Genomic DNA, 17,924 nt, shown 5'->3' on the forward strand with positions numbered 1-17,924 from the left:
CATGCACCCGCGTAACCTTTCCCAGTGGCCTTATGACCTCAGCACTGAATTACTTTAATGTTGTTGCTTAGTGCATTCTAAATGCTTGGTTATTTTCCTTCCTTAAGAATATTTAACATTTACTCATTTTGTCAGTTAATTTTGTCATACGTGATAAAAATAACTGACGAAAAACATACACCTAAAAATAACAATATGCCTTGAATTGAGACAGAGTTCAATAGTAATGTTTTACATAACGTCAAATATCTCAATTTGAGTCACCGCAACTTCCCACAAAAGTTTATATTTTCTCGTCTAGCAAATGTCTACCCGTGGGGAAAAAATGTCTCGCAACATCAGAGAACTCACAACAGCTACATCTGAGCATTCAATCAGGAACCTCAAAGAGCCAAAATATGTAAACCCCAGGTGAGCATATGAGATAAAAAAAAAATAGGCATCTCACGGCTACAGAGTGTGATGAGTCAGCCTGACTCGGTGAATGAATCATCACATGAGGTCTTGGTAATTTGATGCTGCATTTGAGCTTATCCCAGATGTAAATATTATATGAAATCGTTCAAAGATAAGAAACGAGCTATTAAATTGCACAGTGAAGGCAATGCTGCCTTCTGGTCATGGCGAGGGAGCCCTTTTAAAGAGAAAGAATAAGCAAGTTGTGTTGCGTGTCTCTCACAGCATCCATTTATCCTCGTGACACAACTTCTAGAATCTGCAATGGGTTTCACGATCCACTGAGATCACACAAATCGGGTTAAAATTAATGGCAGCCAGGGGATAAATATATTGGTGGGGCACAGAAATCTGTAGGGGTTGGGGGAGAGGGTGGGAGGCAGAATGGGGAGTGAGGGTATAAGAGGAGCACGCGTGGTTATGCAGTTTAAAATCTTTATCATGAGCAGGTCAAAAGTGTTCAAGGTTTAAATTTGTATTAATATTCCACTAGTGGTTCCCATCCCGATCAACATTTAATCACCCACTGCCACTGGGTATAACTGAAGAAAAACACAGTAGGCCAAATGCAGATGTATTTGCAGCGGCTTTTGGCTTGCCATCGAATAAAGATGTGGCATTGCGTGCTTCTGCGGCCGTCTGGAATGTTTTTCCTTCCGATATTAGCAAGCCACCAGAGCTAAGCACTTCTAAATACTAGATTGAAAACTCATATCTTTAGAACTGCTTTTTTTGTTTAGTTTGTTGTCCTTCCCCCACAACCTCCGATTAGCGCGGTTGGCTATGTACAGTACGAAAGAAGTTCAACCAACTGTACAAAAATTTACTGCATATAACTTCCGAATTTATAGTGCTTGGTCTGTACGTATTTATGTATGTATGTTGAACGTCTTTCGCACCGTGAGTAGCCAACGGCGCTAATCGGAGGTGCGGGTCTGCAAGTTAAACGTAACTAAAATGAAACGCTGAACTTTTGAGGATGCCAAGAGGACTGGGGGTTGAGGGGCAGCAATTTTAGTGTAAAGCGCTGCGATGTGAGACGATCACCAAGCGAGTAAAGTGGCACACCGCCCCACGGGGGGATTTTTAAAAAGCAGTGTCTCGCCCCCCTCACTCAGCCTTCATGATCCAAACCTCATTGTGACGGTTAATTGGGCGGAACGGCGGATCGTAGCCCGCAGAGTGGAACGACCCAAGCTGGTACGGAAGCTTGGCATCGTCCAAGGCTTTCGCCAGCAGCTGGGATTGATGCAGCCAGTCCCTCTCCGTTGCATAGCCATCGAAGGAGCTGCGACGACACTCAGAACAAACGCCTCACGTCATATTTTTTCTCTCGCGCATAGGCAGCGGTGCCCAAGCACAATGAATAACAACACAACTCAACACATTTGTCAAAAACACTGCTTTAAAATGTAATAACACAAAAAATATATACACCTCATATATAGATGTGCATAGCATGCACGTAAGACCAAGATCGTCATTTGGCGAGTGCTGCTAGTAAGTGCCGACACTCAGCGTGGCACCCGAGGAGCTGGCCTTGCCAAACTCACGTCTCGCCTAATTCGTTTACCCCCAGTGCTGATATTTACACATTGCACCACAGGCACTGATTTGAGATCGAAATGCTTAGTAAACTAGATCTCAATTGGATAAGTACAATCCATTCAACGTAAAGGTATCGATCGATCGTGTACATTTCAGCGTTTTTTTTCATTGGAATAAAATGCGGCTTTTTAACCAGTGAAGCACGCGCAACACAAGACGACAAGAAGCAAAATGACTTGTCAACTACAAGTGACACAATCTGCACTGGTCGAACGATCTCAGTTGGGCCCAGGGCAGGAGGCACCGCCACTGTGGGTGTCCAGACACCCCCAGCACTTCTCATACAGGCCTAAGCGATAACCACAACATTTGAAATTCACTGAATCTTCTATGCTTTAATTCCTTGATACCTGCATCCATTTACGCATTCGAATATTTTATAGTTTTCACTTTCATACATGCGTTAATTCATCAATTCCTGCATTCATTCATGCACTCGTGCATGTGCTGCCCGTTAAATATGCGCAGTCTGCACGGAGCACGGCTGCCCTGAACGGTAAGCCACGTGCGTGCACACGCCTAATGTCATACACGCTCACCGCACAACTCCCCTGCACTCTGCAGGGTCACTGTGCCTCTGCAATGTAGCCACCCGCCAACCACCGCCGGGGAACCATTGATGAGTAGGAGACCCACCCCCAATTTCCGCAGTGCGGCTGCGCCCGTGGCCAAGGACGGTGCTGACGGTGGTGGGTGGGACGTGGGACGTGCACACCTAACAAAGTGGTGGGTGGCACGTTGCCTACCTGACGAATGCGGTCATCGCAGGCAGGGAGGTGAATTCGACACGGGGGTCGGAGGGCGCCGGTGGCTCCCGGGAGCCGGGCGGCACGAAGAACGACACGGTGAGGTTGTGCTCCGCCCGCGCGCCTTTAGGCGTCACTTGGCACAGCACGGGAGCCGTCATGGGCACACGCACGCCTGCAGCGGACGGACCGAACGCGCATGACCACGGCGATGAGATACACGGACGGCGCAGAACGGCGGCGCGTTTGCCCGCTTGTTGCAGAGGTTCGCGGTTTGAGCCCAGCGGCCGCGCTGGATAATACTGCGGGGGCATTAACAGAAAAAAAAGTGTGCATCGTCTGCTTATCAGCGGACATTAAAGATCCCATTAAGTTATTGGAACGGTCTAGGCCCCGGGGCTGGCAACCTGCGGCTCCGGACAAAACAAGTGGCTCTTGTAAGGACTGTAGTAGTACGGAGTTAGACTAATGGCCTTAATCTAAGTTGTCTTGTGGTCGTTGTTGTTTGACTTGCATCCCACTGGGATTTTTGCACACAGCGTTGGTGTAGGGTGCTTTTTCTGGAATATTTTGCTGTTTTTTCCTGGATTTTCTGTTTGCACATAGTCACATAGTCACTTTAAGATGTTTTCTTGTTCATGTTTTTGTTTGTTGCGGTTGCACCCGATTCAAGAGTCGAATGGCTCACAGGGCTATACCTAATAAATGAAAACTGAAAACTGAAATATTCACATGCACTGCGGCTCTTGACATATTGAGTTCTGTTTAACCAAATTTGAAAAATATGGCTATACTTATTTTGATACAGGCCACGTGTGTTGGCATATTTGAAAACTGCTCACACATTTCCTACTTGGGTGAAGCCACGTGACAACATCGCCCCCTAATGTGAAACCACTGCAGACTGTCATCGTCTGTCAACGATGGCTTCCTTCGCAATAGCCTTGCTCTACAAGCATGGCGCAAGTATCAAATATGAGCATATGATTTCATGAGTTATACCTTAGCTGTACACATTATTACGTAATGATGAATATATCATTGAAAGATAGCTTTTTACCCCCCCCCCGCCCCTATTTGCTTAAAAAGTGCCTCGCGAAAGTTGTTCAATCCGATGAGGGCTGACTTGGGAGTTGAACAACACCATCTGCTCGCGGGGGGGGGGGCACAGAGTCGTTTTTGTTGTTGTCGATTTGTGCGAGCACCTCTCTTTGTGTTTGTTTAATTGAACCCATTGCAACAATCACAGCAGAGAACGTGCGTGCACGAGAAGAAGGGCCGTCCATAAATGACGTCACGCGATTTTGGACGATTTTTTACCCCCCCTCCCTCGTCACACGGCGTCACAAAAAGTCAGCCCCCCCCCCTCCCCCTCAAATATGACGTCACAAAGCTCTTCCCCCCCCCAAAAAAAATAAAACATGCTTCAAATCGCTTTAAACTATTGTCATTGTAGTGCGTATTTAATGTGGCGCTGCACTCTGATGTTGTAGGAGAAAACATTTATCAAAAAGTAAATTTAATTAAGTAGAACGTGTTGTCTATATTTATTTAAAGTTGCGCATTTTGATGTGACGTCACATTTCTCAAACTCTCCCCCCCCCCCTCGTCACAATCGTCACGAATGCCTGCCCCCCCCCTCCCCCCAGGTGCGTGACGTCATTTATGGACGGCCCCAGAAGCAGTGGGGGGGGGGGGGTGGGAAGGGTAAGGGAGGGAAATGCGGCGAGTACCTCCTTTGTTGTAGCCACCGATGTAACGGAAGAGACGCATGAACCCATCGAAAACCGCTCGCTCGTACGCCTTGCCCTCCACTCTGGTCATCACCCATTGGCTGGCCTCATACGCCCTCTCCTGGAAGCCCTGCACAAGCAACACACATCCAATCTTCATTTGAAGCTTTCATGACTGCATGAATCCATACTCTTTGGTTCTTTCGATGAAGTCATGTAGGTAGAAAAAAATTCACCCGTAAAAACAAAGTTTTTCACTATAAATCCTTTATATGCGTGGCGGCTAGAGTCCTCTCGTCCTCTGGCTTGAGATGGCTGCCACCTATGGGTCAGATGATTGCCTGCCACCATTAAGCAATTGGTAATATAAAAAAAATTCCTAAAAAGTGTAAAGTTATGAAAAAAAAATTTCACGAAAATAAATTGTCACGCACAACGAGTCTGTGTGCAAAATGTCAGCTCGATTGGATCACGGGAAGTGGGTTAAAAAACGACCGAAAGATTTGCACGGTCGTAAGCGCGCAAGCAAGCAAGCAAGTGAACTTAATATAAAGGATTTAAAAAAACACATCCACTTTGAGTCAAATACGGCTCGTCATCGTCGGCCATGGTCAGCCACGGTCAATCTGCTGCTGGATCAAGGGCCTCGCCCTCAAAGCTGCCACCATCTCTCCCGATCCTGCGATTTCATAATCTACAGAGCATCTGCTCGCAAACTGATTTGATCGCGGTGCCTCTTCAGTTGAGCGTCTTCTCAGAAATGTCTCATCCTTGGCTGCCACTCCCATCACTATTCTTGACCGTTGGCCATTATTGACATGTACTGTCTGAATTACATATTCATACCTGTCAACCCATACGGTTTACCCGTATTCTTGTACAGGGAAATTGAGTTGCAGGTCCATACGGACGTAGAGCCGCTTCAATACGGGCACACATTTTTGTCTATTTGTTTGTGTGTTCTCCCTTGTGATGGGACTTTGTAGGATGAACGCTGAGATTTAAAAGGGCACGGGGTGACCAATAAGGTCTAAATTGGTCTGTAATAAGGTAGGGCACTGATCAGGGGTTGACAGGGATGTGTATTTAACCTGTGTATGCTCTAGAAATCGTGTTCCTCTTTCTGCTTCTCTCTCTAATTCCAAGCATACACCTCTCCACCAGTGCCAGATTACCCTAGTGCGGGGCCTGTAGCATATGTTATAAAGGGGCCCTAAATTAAAAAAAAATATTAAAACACAAATGTTTAACTTGCAGAGTAAATGGAATTTTTGTATTTGCTATACAGCCAAATAATACGACAAATCACTAACCTTCAACACCCAGTTGTTCATAAAAGTTGAAGGCAGTATAGTACTATAGTAATAGAGCAAGTGCAGAATCACTGAACCGGAATTGATAGATTGAAAGCATTTAGCGCGGGGCCCTTTAAAGTGCGGGGCCCGTAGCATTTGCTACTTTTTCTGCGAGGATAATCCAGAACTGTTCTCCACAATTCTTCTGCACTTTTAATTTCGTTCGTATTTTTTTGTTGATGACCATATTTCTTGGGTACTTTTCCCAAAAGTGCCCGAGGTAATCAGCAAATAAGGAACTTTTTTTTGACCCACAGCCGGAATGTCTAGAAATCTGCAAAAACAAAAAGTAACGCTTACTAGATCCAATTTTCCCTTTCTTTTGCTAAATGTAATATTTTTACGAACTCCCTTGAATGCCATTTTTTGGTGGGGTACATTTCTAAACCGCAGTTAACGCTGTTACCACCCATGGGCAGATTTTCCAGGATGGGGATTAACCGTCCTTGTGACAAAATTAAATAAGTTAAATTCATGCGAACTGGTTTTTCATTGATAAGCTGTGGTCAATAATTGAAATTTAATTCCCAGCATCATCAATATTGTGGCAACTCCAGTATTAGGTCACACTATTTTGTATCATCAATCAAACTTGGTACTTACTACACACACACACACACGTTTGTACACGATCTCAAGAAACTTACTTCATGCTCAGCCACCAGAGTGAATGTAGGACAATCCAAATCATGACAGAACCATGGCTTCTTGGCAGCGTCCACCTTGGCACCAGAAGCATCCGCCATGGTCCAACCCAGCACCAGTACAGGCAGTACGAGTGCGGCGAGCATTCCGTGGGCTACGCGACACCTCTCGTGAGCTGTCACAACACCACATGGGCCAGGCATGACAATATCCCTACACATTTTGTAATACAATACTTCTTCTTTCGTATGGCTAATGTAGATGCAGAGCAACAACTACAATCTCACATTCAGGTGGTCAAGCCAGACAACTGTGTCAGGAGTAGCGGAGTGTATCGCTGCGATGTCTGTGTATATATATACATGTGTAGTGGGTTTGTAAGGAGACGGAGTCTTCTTTGGAGGCAACACGTATTTATTGTAACAATAACAACAGTAACTCTAGGTCCCTACCACGAAGGTGTAATGGCCCCTTCTACCCACAGCCTAGGGAGGTACGGCCTCCCGGCTATTGTGCCCTAACCACTGCGCTAATTACTCTGAGCTCTCCGGCTAGCGGGACCTAGGGGAGACTGACCCGACCCAGCCAAGGTCCTCGGGTCTCGACCGCTGGCCCACACAGACCCGGCCCTGAGAAGGGCGTCAAGTCGAGGGTTCCTCAGGGTCCTAGCCTATTGACCACTGACCTCACTGAGCCCCGGCCCTTGTAAGGACGGCGGGACTTGGGGTCCAGGGTCCTATCTTCAGGTGGCTTCGGATCTTCGGCTTGAGGCGAACTGAACTCCGCCACTCTGGGGTCCGGCTTTTATGGGGCTCCCAGGGTCACCCCGCCCCTGGCCACGCCCCCCATCTGGAACCTTCTCGAGGGACCTGGATTGTAGCGCAATCCCCCCAGTCCCCCCCCCCACCCGGGGCCCTGGGGAGTCCCCCTCCGGTTCCCAACCGTCCTCCCGGGATACCTGACCCGCGAGTCCTGCGCAGGAGGTCGAAATCGGGTACCCGATACCCGTACCCTACCCGATACCCGGCTAACCCGTACCCAGCCGGGTACGGGTAGCCGTTTGCGACCCTGGTGCGGCCGGGTACGGGTAAGGAATCGAAACCCGTTTGCGACCTCTGGTCCTGCGTAGCACCGGCCGCACTCGCTATTGCCTCCTGTTGACCGCTGGCTGGAAGTAGCTGCTCAACCAATTGGTGGCGGCGTATTACGCCCAACAATTACCCACCACACATGCATGGCTTTTGTCCAATCCACTGCTGGATGAGGGCCTCCCCACACCATGAGAGTCGTGAAGGTTATTATTATTATATTTTGCCTTTAAATTTCGATTTAAAGCTTTCGTGACTGCAGGGATTCGTCTTCTTGGTTCTTTCGGTAAAGTCACGTAGAAGGGAAATAATACAATAATAAAAATAAACATAATAATTATTATTTCCCTTCTACGTGACTTTACCGAAAGAACCAAGAAGATATAGTTTGCCTTTTTTCTTCCTGCACGTGAATGCTCGTAAGCAGCAGATGATGCCCACGGGGTCTTAATTGATCAGAATAACTCCTGAGGAATAAGGGAGACGTGCAGCATGACTTAAGGTTGGGGATTGCCACGTGAGGCCTTTCCGTTGCATTAATCGGATACCAGCGGGGAATATTTTCAACCTGGCAACGACACTGTTTCTCATTTAAGATGAGGTGGGGGTGGGTTTATGTGTCAAAGCAACTCTTCTGTTCACAAGTGATCAATCTCAGCCAGTGATAGTTTCTCTTTTATACACAGGCCAGCCTTGGTGCTCAGAATTGTAAGGCTGGCTCAGAGTAACCATGGAACCCTGGGAGACAGAGGATAAGCATGCATATTAAGGTACAATAACACACACACTGCACTTAATATATTACATAACCATAACAAACACAATCCATACAACACGCAAAACACCGTTTATAAAACGGTATCCATAAAACACCAGACAATACATTGCGATACACACAATGAACATTATCATACTTCAAACTATATATTTCAGAAAAAAAAAGTTTTCTGCCTGGATAACCTGGGTGGATTCGTGTCTGTCTGGGCTTTCCCTGGTAGGAGAGGGTGGTTAAGTTTTATGTGTTTGGGTGTTTTGTTTACCTTCCTTGTACTTTGCACTATGATGTTTGACCTGTACATCGCTTTGATCGACGTCGTTTCGATGTTCGTCGTCGCACATTTCACGAACGCATCTCTGATGTAAACCGGGGTGTGCTACTTCATCAACATAATAAAATATTTTAAAATACTTTTTTAAAAACACGCTTTAAACAGGTCCCTGCGGGGTGGGCTGGTAGGAACGAACAAATGAATGGCTATAATAAAATGAAATGGCGGGGGTACGATACGAAAGGAGAGTTTGAGGCCTAGTTCTAGGCTTTAGGCCTAGCTGTAGGCTTTAGGCCGCTGTGAGTTAATTTTTAATTTAAATGTTTTAATTAAAAACTATCTCAGGGAATTATAAGGGAATGTTACACTTGTTTAGCCAGGAAAGCCTCACTGAGTCTAAAGGTTTTTGTAGGGTCCTGCCAAGTGTTTGCAGTAGGGGGCGATGTTGCTACACCTAATCGGACATCGGACGGACGGACGATATAATCTATTGTAGGCTGGTTCACTTCGTTCCCTTCAGTATAAAATGTCCTGTCCGAGTTGCCCCTGCCCCCTTACCCCATCGCCCCTCCCTTCCTTCCACATGCCCCGCCCCTGGGCGTGGCTCCCCGAGGCTTGCCGTGACGTAAAGGACCACGTGGTGATTTACAGGCAACGTGAGTTGACAATTAGAGACGTAAACGTGGACAATTCGAGCCGTAAACAAGATTGTTTACAAATATATATTTTAAAAAATTAATGATAGAATATAGTATTGTCATCAGCATGACATAGCTATACCAAGTTGGCAGTCGATACGACATTGGGAAGACGGTTGAAATTGAGTTACAATATTTTTTGATACAAGACACAAAGTTAAATAAAAGCGTGTAAAATGTTTAAAATGTTTAGGATTTTTTTTATGATAGAATACAGTATTGTCATCAGTATGACATAGCTATTTCAAGTTTGCAGTCGATAGCACATTGGGAAGTGGGTAAAAAATTGAGTTACAAGATTTATTTTTTGAAGATACAACAGACGGAGTGAGTTAAATAATAAAAGCGTGTAATAATAAAAACGACACGTGAACGCATAATACATTAATTAAACCCCAACACATTACACCAAACGCATAATAAAACCTACATGAATGACACACAAAATAAAACGCGTAATACTTCATGCATTGTACTCTGTACGAACGCGTGGGGTTCGTGGTTTCAAAGTTGCTCTCGTGACTTTAAAGGGGCGAGTTTCGGATAATTAAAATTCGCACTTTCAGAAATTTTAAGTAGAGTTTCGTAAATGTTCTCGCTTTTTTTGTTTTTATCTTTATAATGTCCGATGATGTGCTCACAATTGCGGTCACCAAATGCCACGTGAAGACCACGGAAGTTAATCCCGCTGCTGTATGTATTTAAAAATAAACTATTATAAAACGATACCATAATCGTGGATCTTATATCACATGATATATCGTAGTGTCGACACATCACGCTAACACGAGCCTCCACGTGTTTACAGTACCAAGGAGCCGCGTTACATAACAGCGCCACGGCTATGGGGACCACTAACAAAGACAAAGGCCCCCCGTAAAACCTACATATAGTGCTGGGGCAAGTGCTATTAGCGAGCACCTCTTAAGAAAGGGACATCGCACCTATGAGGGTGGTCGACGTGGTCAAAACCCCCACTCCCGTCCACCTTGGGTCTCCCTAAATGTTGTTTACACACCGCACCAGGTACTAATGTACGCACACCAAGCACAATCACCTGCGAAGGTGGTTTAAGGAATTCACTCTGGGTGCTGACTTTTAGACGAGAAGAGAATTGCATTCCAATACCTTTCGTGTGGTCGCACCGAAGAAGGCTGCTTGCGTGAGTTGTCCACACAGCCAGGCAACTCACACAGCATCAGCCAAGGGCGTTAGGTCGTGTGGCAAGCGGTGAGAACGGACGTCCCTTCCAATGATGCGTGTTATGATGATGCAGTGGGTGTCCTCCCACCCACACGATTCACGCTGGATCTGTGTTTATTCACGTTACTGCTTTCCCAGCCAGTCGTCAAATCCCACGCCTAATCCCGCCTGGAAAGCTCTGCCGCCTTTGGTTGTGAGCATCCAAAAGCAAACGCGGGTTTGATGTGTTGCGGCGTTTTTTTGTCAAATGTGTCACGCAGAGAGGGCTTTTGTTTGTGTGTGGTTTCTTTAACGTTAGCAGTTCTCCGGGACAATAACAAGAGTTAGGCAAATCTGTACTTTACGCACAATAAGCACACAAAACACTTCCGATAATAGGGGTGGTAGTCCAACCGCGTTGCATTGCAGGCCATGTTTGCTTAACATGCAAACGCAATGCCGATTGAGAGATGCATGCTTGGAATTACCATGGGAAAGTGACAATACTTGCATCAGGAAACCAACGCTAATTCTAAAACACATTTATTCACCACAATTGGCGACGGGATGGAAGCCATGGGAACACTCACTCCTGAGAGGTTAAACGACATGGAGATAGTGTTGAGATCATTATGTACAGCAGAAAGATGGATTGTGGCATCAGAGGACCATAATGGATGGTTACGAAATATGGATGCCTTCATCCAACAGAGGATAAAACATAGCGAATGAGGATGTCAGGTAAGGAGACGGGCCGTCACCAAGGCTCATCCAGTGACAGTAAACAATCTGATAATTGTATTAAACAATAAAGATAAATTAAGGTATTCATTACCTGAATGATTACAAATAGGTGCATTTTATACTGTAGGAATTAACTAAAAAGGGAAAAAGCCATTTGAAAGCATCTTATATAAAGAAATTGCATCCTCTTAACGACACAATCTAAGTGGGGGGATATCTTTTTAAATATATATAGCAAATACTGGCAATAACAAGCTAATCTTATAAAAGCAGGTTTTGGCAGCTCCACTCTTCTTAAATCCTTGGTCGTAAGCAGAATTATAGCCGGAGGACAAACTTTCAATTAGTATTCAGACGGTGCGGGTGCATGTGTGCCTGCGTGATTTAACATGCTAAACTGCATTCCAATTAAAATACATCCCACAAAATGCCAAGCACGTCTGGGGAATACAGTATTCATTTAAAAGGTACAGTAGTCATACCTCGATATACGTAGTAGATGCATTCTTGAAGCTTCATTCGTATATTGAAACGTCGCATGTTGAATAACATTTGTACCGAGAATGTGTTCCCAACCTTCATAACGTCCCATTTATTTACTACTATAAACACTGCACAACTTACCATTCATATTGTAAACAAAGACAATTTATATTCAAAATGTTTTATACTGTACATTATTACAATTAAAAACTGACATTAAACAACATAGCTAAGCATTTTATTATTATTTATATAGTACTGTAGATCAACAAATATATTTATTAATTGCTGTTTATTTCTGATTTTACTTAATTTGTTGCTGTGTGTGTAAAATAATGGTAACAAAATCCAAAGTGCGTTTTCCCAAAACTTCGTTTATGTATTAATATACATATCGAGGTATTACTGAATTACCATTGAGCGATTTAACCCAAAAATTATTACAGTATTTGACTTAGTGATCTTTCAACAATCACCTGCACAGGTAAGACAATCTAGTGATCTGTTTGCAGACCATATACCATCCTTTTATTTGTCCTACATACCGTAATTATTGCAAGAGAATGTAAGGTAGCCAGGAAATGAGTGTTGAATTTAACTCCCTCGTACGCGTAAGTTCTTGCAATGCGTGATAACTAGTTCCTTGAATCCATCTGTGTAGGGCTTTGAGTGTTATCCCATAATATGCATGTCTTCACCGGCACTACAATTTCCTCTACATGCCAAATTATCATTCATGGCATTGGTCAAACATCCAAATGCAAGACTGGCAATGGAAACAATCTTTCCAAATCATTAATGCTTTTCTGCATAAACATACATCGCATTTTAGTGTAATTTAACAATACATTACATCACTGTTCATTTGACGTGAGGAAAATACACTTCAACTTCTTTCAAATGCAACTGTTTTTCAGGGAATTTGTGGAGATCATTCTTAACGTTTGGTTCCCGTTTAAACACAAGTTAGCTGTTCATCTGTCCAACAGAACACATTTGTCAATGAGACCAGGTTGCACAAGACCATGTCTACATGATTCATAATACATTTTTGGGTCAGACTGCACAAGTTACATTTTTGTCACAGACCCTTCAACCTTACACAGCCAATTAATGAAGTTGTCACGTGAACAAATGTGCCAATTGGTTGCTACTTCAGCACCACCTGTATGCTGGAGAGCAAACTCACAACACGAAAAAAAAATTGGTACAATGTATGTGGATTGCTCCTCACCAACATACCGGTGTGCTGAAGCAGTAATACATTTGCAAGTCTGGTCACATGACTTTATTAATTGGCCGTGTCAGCTGTAGAAGGGTATAAGGCGCACACTTTACTCACGCGATCTTACCCAAAAATCAATATGACTCACATTGGCCGCAAAAGCCGACATGTTAAATGTACATGTCAGCATATAGAAAATAAAATAAATATTACTTATTTCGTTTTACAAGTTGATGTATGCTTGAAATCAATAAGCAGTCACCTTTGTAGTACTGTATTCAAATGTAGAGTACTTTAATTGTGGCGTGGTGGCTCAGGTTATAGTCGTGAGTCAGCATCGCTTGAATCGTGAGTTTTATTGCAGATAAATCACCCGTGACAAAACACACTTTTTTCAAGTGAAATTAGTTATCTCAGTCCAATCACCAATGACTGCACACAAAAACGTTCCATTAACATAGCGGTTTCACTTTGTCTTCGTAAGGCTCCAACAAGGTAACTGTTGGTGATATGCTATGAACATTCTCTACAGGGCATATGAGAAGCCTAGGACAATTTAGTTATTTTCATTTATTTTATTTTATTATTAATTTTACCTACGTGACTTTACCGAAAAAACCTAAGAGTATGAATCCTTGCAGTCACGAAAGCTTCAAATCTAGAAATAATGAAGCCTATGACGACAAGTTGATGCACTGCTTTCTGCAAGGGTTACAAATGACAATTTCTTCATCTCGTGATGTAACACCGACAGCACGGTTTGAATAAAACTTTGGTGAAAAATGTAGGGCACAGGCAGTCTCACAGATGTCTCCCGATTCTTTGCGTTTCATCAACATCTTGACTTCATCACGGTCCGTTGCAAATATTCCACGATCAATCCGTTCACTTTCCACTTCCAAACAATTCCTGGACCTTGTTATAGATGCGTGTTGAGTAAGGCACCCAGCCCTCGGGAACTGTTGAAGACATTTGAATACTGTACATGGGACTGTTCAGCTCCACGACATGTTTCTTGTAATTCGGATCTGCAAAAGAAGGCGTCACAAATGGGTTTACAAAAGTATATACAGCCAGAACGAGAGAACACAAACATGACAAACAGTGCAACACGAGAATGACAGAACAAGACAAACAGTGCAAACGACACGGAACGAAACAAAACACAGTCATCACCAGGCAGAACAAACGCCACGTAGCATACAAACGAGACGTAACTAGACCGTACCTTCTTCTTGGTTCTTTCGGTAAAGTCACGTAGAATGAAAATAATAAAATAAAACATTGTAAAATAATTCTCACGAAACGTCGTGAGAATAAAATAATTCTCACGAAACGTGAGAATTATTACACGAAACGTGAGAATTATTTTATTATGTTTTATTTTATTATTTCCATTCTACGTGACTTTACCGAAAGAACCAAGAAGATGAATCCCTGCAGTCACAAAAGCTTTAAATCGAAATTAGACCGTACCTGTACTGCATAAACACAACCGAGCCAGAAAAGCAGTACAAACGAGACCAAACGCTTTAAAGGAGTCAGAAAGTACTGAAACAAACGATACCAAAACGAATCGATTGTTGGATGGCATCGAGGCCCATATTTGCGACCTCGAATAGATGTAAAACTGCTGCAATGCCACAGTACGTGGAAGTCATTGCGATTAAACCCCGTGGGCCCTTGTCCCGTATTGTCACCATCATCAACCTTTGTATGTTGAACTTCTTTCGCACCTTACGTAGCCAACCATGCTAATCGCCTTTCACCAGCACTCCCACATTATCTGACTCCACCACTCCCATTCACGTCAATCGTCCCATTCGTTTTGGAGTGACTTTCGAAGCTGTTACACTCAGACCCTCTAATCAACGTCGCTTTACATTGTCTACTGCTGGATGAAGGCCTCCAGAATGCCGTCGCACTACCAAAGAAGAACGTTTTCAATCGGTGCGCACTGCCTGCCATGACACACGGATCAGACGTGGTAATTAACAAACATGGAACCAAAACTGAATAAGCATTGAGAGACGCATACTCTGGATAATGGGAACACGTGGATCAGAAAACCTACGCAGGGTATTTACATATTTAATTCGATAATTGCACATTGCAATTCAAACCCGTAAACACATTTTGGGTCTGTACCGTGCGTGGTCTATCAGCGAGCCTTACACTTCCACGTGATGGTCTCAAAGTGCACCTAGGCTGGCACGGACAAACTGTGGTTACAAACTCACGTGGTTGCGATTTGGCGGCCTGTTAGTACAGTTTACCCCGCGTTATAAAAGGCATGTGTGTGTGTGCCCCCCTGATTGGGGGAACAGGGCGGTGCGTCTTCTACTCAAGTCGGTGCGTGTCACCAGATTCCTGTAACTTTATTGACACGGGGGGGGGTGGGGGGTGTGACACGGGGGGGGGTTCACGGGGGGGGTAACACGGGGGGGGGGGTGACAGTGGGGGGGGGTTACACGGGGGGGGGGGGTGACAGGGGGGGTGACGGGGGGGGTAGTGACACGTTTACGTGGCGGGGCACGCTTCTTACTTCCCGGGGCGTCTTACAATCGGGACAATACGGCAACGTGGCTGGATCGCAAGAGGCTGCTGCGGCGGCGGCATGGAGAGGAAGGGGGCCTTCGTCCGGCAGCGGAATGCCCACGGTTGAATTATCGTGGTGGTGATGATGGTGGTGGTGATGATGATGATGGTGGTGGTGATGATGGTGGTGATGATGATGGTGGTGGTGATGATGATGGTGGTGGTGGTGATGATGGTGGTGGTGGTGATGGTGGTGATGATGATGATGGTGATGATGATGATGGTGGTGATGATGATGATGATGGTGGTGATGATGATGATGATGGTGGTGGTGATGATGGTGGTGGTGGTGGTGATGATGGTGATGATGGTGGTGATGATGATGGTGATGATGATGGTGGTGATGATGATGATGATGATTGGTGGTGGTCTGCAACTGACCTTGATACGTCGGCGTCAGCGCGCTTGGCTCGTCCTTGTTGCTGCCCCAGTACACGAAGGCCATGCCGCCCAGCAGCGTCCACGTGCCGAACGCGTACATCACGGCGAGGCCTTTCCTCAAGTTCTCCGGCGTGAGCTTCAACGACATTTGCTGCTGTTGGTGGTGAAGGACGGGGGTGTCAATGGCGCGGCGCAGGTCTCCGTTGTTGAAGTGGTTCAGGAAGGATGACGTCATGTCACGCGTTGGGTTTTTTCAAAGTCCTTGTGACGTCACGCGAGCGAGTTTGCCGGCCATCTTGGTAAAGGAAGGAGGCGTGGTGGACACGTGATTGGAGCAGAATTAAAATATTTACAGTGGAGAAATCCAGGTCTCCGTTGTGAAGTTGTTCAGGAAGGATGACGTCATGTCACGCGTGGGGTTTTTTAACTGCTTGTGACGTCACGCGAGCGAGTTTGCCGGCCATCTTGGTAAAGGAAGGAGGCGTGGTGGTCACGTGATGGGAGCGGAATCAAAATATTTACAGTTGAGGAATCCGATGAGCTATGAAGCTCTTGTTCACAGGTGTCCAGGAAGGGCGGGTCAGCACGTTACAACAATAATACGAAAAGACGACAAGAGTGCAAAGTATGGGAAAGGTAAACAATTCACTTAAAAAATATACACAAATAAAACTAAACTATTTTAAATCTTCCAAGTAAATCCGACTGGGCTATTGGCCACAAAATAACAGCTCAACAAAGTGGCTTATCATTATTTTCCCTTTGCATATTCATTTTTGTTTTAAATAAACCTTTAAAATGGAAAGTTTTAGAGAACCAAATGGGGGTTACACGACATCTGGACCACCCTGTGAAACGACTGGACATCATATTCTTGGTCATTTCGGTAAAGTCACGTAGAAGGGAAACAATAAAAATATAAAACAATAAAATTCTCAAGACGTTTCGACTGCAACACAAGCAATCATCATCAGGTGTGAAAAACACGGCAATATTTTTTTTATATTTTTTTTCACACCAGATGATGATTGCTTGTGTTGCAGTCGAAACGTCGTGAGAATTTTATTGTTTTATATTTGTATTACTTTATTGTTTCCCTTCTACGTGACTTTACCGAAAGAACCAAGAATATGAATCCCTGCAGTCACGAAAGCTTTAAATCAAGACTGGACGTCTGTGAAAAAGAGCTTAATAGCTCATCGGATTCTTCCAGTAAAAATAAATATGCAGTTTTTTCGTAAAACCTCTTTGTGGCTGTATATTTCTGTAAATATATTCGTTTGCATAGTGTATGTGTTCATTGTACAGAATGAATAAAACGTGATTAATTTAGCATCATAGCCCCCCCACCCTATCACCCCCTCCGCACCATACTCTACGTAAGTACGTTGATTGCACTATACATATAATGTGATTTCTACATAATATAACAATGAATGTATATCATTATATATGGCATACCATTCAGAAATATATAGCATGCACATTATACTGGTAGGAACCTCCTGGTTACACCAGCCCACAGGGGATTATTGTATCCGTCCGTCCGTCGTGCCTCCAAAAATGGGAGGGGTGGGGCTGGGTGGAGAGGGGAGGGTGGGGAGGGGCTGGGTGGGGAGGGGAGGGTGGGGAGGGGCTGGGTGGGGAGGGTGGGGGTGGGAGGGGTGGGGCTGGGTGGGGAGGGGCTGGTCACCCCGTGGTGCCCTTATAAAACTCAACGTTTAACCTACTCACGCCGGCTTGTGCCCGCCCTCACAGTTGGCCATATTTGCGGAATACACCACGCAGACGTTGACCCTGGCCATTGACCGAGTAACCCAACGTTCCTACCAGCTCCCTCCGCAGGAATGTTTATATGACATTTTTTTTTAATTAGCCGACCTGTTGGAAGTGTTAAAATATTTGTGCATTGTCGAACTGACGCGGTTTGCCG

The 17,924-nt window shown here is 44.7% G+C and overlaps 1 protein-coding gene and 1 long non-coding RNA gene across 2 annotated transcripts; both read right to left on the reverse strand.

The window, feature by feature from the left end:
* Nucleotides 1–346: 346 nt before the first annotated feature.
* On the reverse strand, nt 347–10,755 carry LOC144941676 (heme-binding protein 1-like). The gene is made up of 5 exons (XM_078868039.1): nt 10,507–10,755; nt 6,546–6,718; nt 4,544–4,673; nt 2,811–2,985; nt 347–1,744 (listed from the first exon to the last, which is right to left on the reverse strand). The coding sequence occupies exons 2-5, from the start codon at nt 6,687–6,689 to the stop codon at nt 1,567–1,569; spliced, it is 627 nt and encodes a 208-aa protein (XP_078724165.1). The 5' UTR covers nt 6,690–6,718; nt 10,507–10,755; the 3' UTR covers nt 347–1,566.
* A 398-nt stretch (nt 10,756–11,153) lies between these two features.
* On the reverse strand, nt 11,154–16,202 carry LOC144941679 (uncharacterized). Its single transcript, XR_013639256.1, has 2 exons — nt 15,992–16,202; nt 11,154–14,040 (listed from the first exon to the last, which is right to left on the reverse strand). It is a non-coding gene; the product is annotated as an uncharacterized LOC144941679 (long non-coding RNA).
* Between the last annotated feature and the right edge of the window lie 1,722 nt (nt 16,203–17,924).

Source organism: Lampetra fluviatilis, chromosome 25 (assembly GCF_964198595.1).
Source record: "Lampetra fluviatilis chromosome 25, kcLamFluv1.1, whole genome shotgun sequence".
Lineage (NCBI taxonomy): Eukaryota > Metazoa > Chordata > Hyperoartia > Petromyzontiformes > Petromyzontidae > Lampetra > Lampetra fluviatilis.